At 34.1% G+C, this 4,231-nt stretch overlaps 1 protein-coding gene across 3 annotated transcripts; it reads left to right on the forward strand.

Moving 5' to 3' along the window:
• The first annotated feature begins 1,427 nt into the window (after window positions 1-1,427).
• LOC120077593 (protein NUCLEAR FUSION DEFECTIVE 6, mitochondrial-like) lies at window positions 1,428-4,009 on the forward strand. 3 transcript variants are annotated; one of them, XM_039031529.1, is made up of 3 exons: window positions 1,428-1,741; window positions 1,881-2,002; window positions 3,455-3,642. In XM_039031529.1, exons 1-3 carry the CDS (start codon window positions 1,599-1,601, stop codon window positions 3,469-3,471), a joined length of 282 nt encoding a protein of 93 aa, XP_038887457.1. In that variant the 5' UTR covers window positions 1,428-1,598; the 3' UTR covers window positions 3,472-3,642. The 3 variants fall into 3 exon arrangements, with proteins under 3 accessions (XP_038887457.1, XP_038887455.1, XP_038887456.1); XM_039031527.1 differs by lacking the exon at window positions 3,455-3,642 and adding an exon at window positions 3,718-4,009 and having other exon boundaries at window positions 1,429-1,741; XM_039031528.1 differs by lacking the exon at window positions 3,455-3,642 and adding an exon at window positions 3,121-3,448 and having other exon boundaries at window positions 1,430-1,741.
• The last annotated feature ends 222 nt before the right edge of the window (window positions 4,010-4,231 follow it).

A 4,231-nucleotide genomic window follows, 5' to 3' on the forward strand; every position in this document is an offset into this window, starting at 1 on the left:
AAAACCTATTTTCTAAGATCTTTGAGTGTTTTCTTCAAAATGACTTAGTTTTCAAACTCGTTTTTTTCAAATGCATTTTGAGAAGTTGCCAAATACCACAATTCTTTTCAAATAATCTTTCTTTAAATTTAAACACTTCAAACACTAATTCAAACACGTCCTAAGTAATTTTTTTAATTTTTTTAAATTAAGAGTATTTTTTGAAATAAAGTACTAATAATTTACATCCAAAATATGGTAAGAGTATCTCTCAAACTTTTGAAAGTTCAAGATATTGTTTTATACAAAGTGCAAAGTTCAATAGTATTTTTTATAATTTAGCTTGGAGTGACCTTGTAGCCGGGAAGGGGCCATGAAGTGCCTACTACTACACCACACTACGCTTGGCTCTAAACCTTTACAAAACTAACCTTGCCTAGTCCTTTATTTCTCGTCTAGCAAAAACTAATCAAACTTCGTTTGATCTCCTAGAAGTGGAAGTTGAACCAGTTACAAGCTATAATGTAGAATATGCACGAGATGCATTCCTTAATAGTCTATTGTTGGCTAAAGACAAGGTCTCTAGGTCAACCCACGATGTATCTTCATCTCCATGAGTTCAGAAAGGTACTTTTGGAACACCAATAGGCAGTGACTTTAGAGACTTTTCTCTCGACTTTAATGGTGACAAAAACTCTCTGGAAGGCTTTCTCTTTATAGGATCGGCTGAGGTTTTTGGCTCGCAATAAAGCTAAGACCCTGATCGAGCAACTAATAGTCCTATCTATTTACCTCTTCAGACACAATATCCTACAGATCCACTTTTTTTCTATATAAAGATCCACATTTTGTCTTTGTGTTTTCACATCGAGAATTCTTCTGCCCAAGTATTAGTTACAGAATCATGACTATCAATTATAGATTGGTTAAAATTGGACATAAAATGATTTTTTCTTTTTAACAGTTTGGAGAATGGAAGCTGCCTTTTGGTTCTCCCCGAAGACAACTTTAGTTTTTTTTTAATCCATTTTAATAAAAAAACTCAAAAAAATTTAAAAATGAAAAATAAGCATTCTCAATTCTAAGATTTTTAAAAGAAAGAACAAACTTGTTTATAAATATTTCAAAAGAAACAAAAATGGATTTTTTTACAAAATCTTAAATTTTCATAAAACAAATTTATAATTTGATCTTTGAAAAAGAAAAAAGAAAAAAGAAAAGTTTTTTTTTTTCACAGATGACCGATTCACAAACTAAATATTATTGATTCACTCCCTACAAATGGATGAAATCTAACATTCTGTTTATGTCATAGTGGACTCTCGTCTCGCATTTTATAACGTAGATCGTCATGTCTATTCTAATTCTATTGTATTTTTTTCTATATTTCTCTCATTTTTTTTGTGCCTGGTAAAAAAATTGAATTTTGTACTTTTGTGAGGAGTGAGCTATTGAGAATAAAAAATAAAAGAGAGAATAGGAAAAAAAAAATCCCCCGTTTTCTCTAGCAGCGGCGGCGGCAGGGTTTAGCATTTCAATGCCCTAAATCTAAGGCGGATCTCCGTCCGTTCATCGCGGCTGATTGCACATAATTTCTCTCCGAACTCTCAGATTTACCGATGGCTTCCTTCGCCGGCAGGGCCATTTTCCGATCCTCCTCCGGCAAGGCTGCGACTCTTCTGAGCGTCGGAGCCAGAGCAGCTCCGGCTCGTTCACCATTTCGAATTGCTTCTAAACGACCTTTCTCTCAGTGCTCTGTAAGGTAATTTCCTCACAAGTCTTCGATTTCGACGAAATGTGTTCCATGTGAACTAATTGTGGAAACTGTCTGAGTTGAGTTAAGATGCGTAGAAAAGTATGCCGAGTGTTCTCATAGGTGTTGTTTTATTTTTTCTGTGAAGGATTCCGGTTGAAATGAGCTTCTGTGTGGAGTCCATGCTTCCATTCCATTCTGCGACCTCTTCGGCATTAATGATTTCGATGCTTTCTGTCTCTCGCCATAATTATGGTTGGCTTTCAGAAGGTACTTTCAGTCCTTATTCTTCTAGTAGTTTCTAGAGTGAATCTTACCTTTTTCCAATGTTATTGTTATTCTGCCACTATGAAGATTTCTGATTTCTTTTGTTCAAGAATTTGGTTAGCTGCATTATTGGTCAGTGAATTTTACCTTTTTCAATGTTTCTTGTTATGCTACCACTATGAAGATTTCTGATTTCTTTAGTTCAAGAATTTGGATAGCTGCATTCTTGGCCAGTGAATTTTACCTTTTTTCAATATTCTTGTTATGCTGCCACTATGAAGGTTTCTGATTTTTTTTTGTTCAAGAATTTGGATAGCTCCATTCTTGGCCCTTATCAAAGTAGTTTCTAGAGTGATTTACCTTTTTCAATGTTCTTGTTGTGCTGCCACTATGAAGGTTTCTGATTTCTTTTGTTCAAGAACTTGGATAGCTGCATTCTTGCCCCTATATTTTTGGTTCTACACCAATGGAGGATAACATCTGATATACACAATTAACCATATATTTTTGGCCCTTAGAATATCGGATGAAAAGGGGGAGGATGAAATAGTGAAGAGAAAGCCCTATATATAACATATTCTTTTGACGAGAGGACGACTTTTCATTGATATTTGAAAAGTTATGAGAAACCAAACTCCTATTACGAACCTAGCAAGGAGGGTAAATTATAAGAGAAGAACAAAGATGCTAGGTTTGTAATTCATTCCATCACGATTGAACTTTTCGAACACAAAAATGGATAAAAAGTCTCCAAATAGTCGTCAACTAGTTCATCACAAATGCCCATGTCAACCAATACTAGTGTTTTGGGCTAAATGTATTTCCTACTGCTTTTATAATCTAAATGCTCTTTTGGCTTGATAGAACAAATGTCTAATCCAGCCCCTTTTTTGCTTTTCCGTATCAATGGATTGTGAATTTGAGTTCATCTTAAGATAAAGATTAAATGCTGCATTCTGTACTAGGGTCTAACTTTTAAGCGAAAGAAGTAACAATCACTTCCGTCCTGATGTAACTTGTGATTGAGTTCTTTATAAGTGATGCATTATGTTACAAGTCACAACTATTTATTCCACATAATTGATATAAACGCGAGAACACTAATTGTGATGTTTAATCAGTGTTCAATGATGATGTGTGATGATGAATGGTCAAGCGGCAGAAAGTTTTGTGTGCAGAGTTCTACATTGCCGCAGTGGCCACTGCTAAATTTTGCGAGCTGATCTGCTGGGATTTGGTTATCCATATCTTGACTTTCAGTCGAGTTTGCATGTCTTAGATTCTGACTTTCAGTCTAGTTTGCATGTCTTAGATTCTGAATTTGTGTAACTATTAGACTACTAGATTGTATAGGAAGAGATCCACAGTAGACAGACATTTGAGTTTTATTTGAACAGAAAGAAAGGCTTCAATAAACTGAGTTCATGGAATCTCATTACGTTGAATTCCTTGTAGGATTATCTTTGCAATGAGAGGAAGGATTCTTTCTCCAGTTGTATGAGTACTCTGTCATTACTTTGGCTATGAACATACTTCATAGTTGTGATGAATGCTTGCGTTTTACGACTCCGAAATTTGTTAGGTTGCTGAATGTATGAACTCGAAAAGATTTATTAAATACAAAGCTGTTTGATGAATTATTATATTTTCTGTCTATTAACAGATGTATTAACAGATGTATTACACATTGTTAACGCCATTTAATATCTATGTGGCAGTGACTGGCTTGCAAACTTCATGATATATGATGATTGGAAAAGGTTTTGACCACTTGGGCAACGTACTCACCCATCTAATCTTCGATTGCAACCTGACTTAGCCGATTTTATACTTTGAATTTAGTTTCCTCGGCAAGCATATGGTTGATATTCACCCAAGAAACATAACAGTTTTTTTTTTCCATTCATTTTTTCATATTTTCCAACTTATTATACATAAAAGGACAAAATACTAGGATTGTCTTATGTTTCTTGTGGTTAATGACTGTTGTGAACAATGATATTAAAAAATAAGAATATTATTGCAAAAAAAATCTCTTTTCTTGTGGTTAATCTGTAGTTTTGGTGAAGTTAAAAAAAGAAAAAAGAAAAAAAGAGTTGAAGTGGAATATGAAAGAAAAAGAAGAGATTAGGGTCAAGTTTATCCAATTTTGATTATGTTGTTGTTTACCTATGTTCCATAATCGTAATGAATTATGAGGCTCCATCTAAATTTGTAATCAAAATGTACCAT

This window comes from Benincasa hispida, chromosome 5, assembly GCF_009727055.1.
Source record: "Benincasa hispida cultivar B227 chromosome 5, ASM972705v1, whole genome shotgun sequence".
NCBI lineage: Eukaryota > Viridiplantae > Streptophyta > Magnoliopsida > Cucurbitales > Cucurbitaceae > Benincasa > Benincasa hispida.

What these genes read in the sequence shown, in the direction of transcription:
- LOC120077593 (XM_039031527.1), top strand. Translation starts at nt 1,599, where the DNA reads ATGGCTTCCTTCGCCGGCAGGGCCATTTTCCGATCCTCCTCCGGCAAG. An exon ending in TTCTCTCAGTGCTCTGTAAG is followed by an intron (nt 1,742 to 1,880) that starts GTAATTTCCTCA and finishes TTTTCTGTGAAG; the next exon opens with GATTCCGGTTGAAATGAGCT. An exon ending in TTATGGTTGGCTTTCAGAAG is followed by an intron (nt 2,003 to 3,717) that starts GTACTTTCAGTC and finishes TCTATGTGGCAG; the next exon opens with TGACTGGCTTGCAAACTTCA.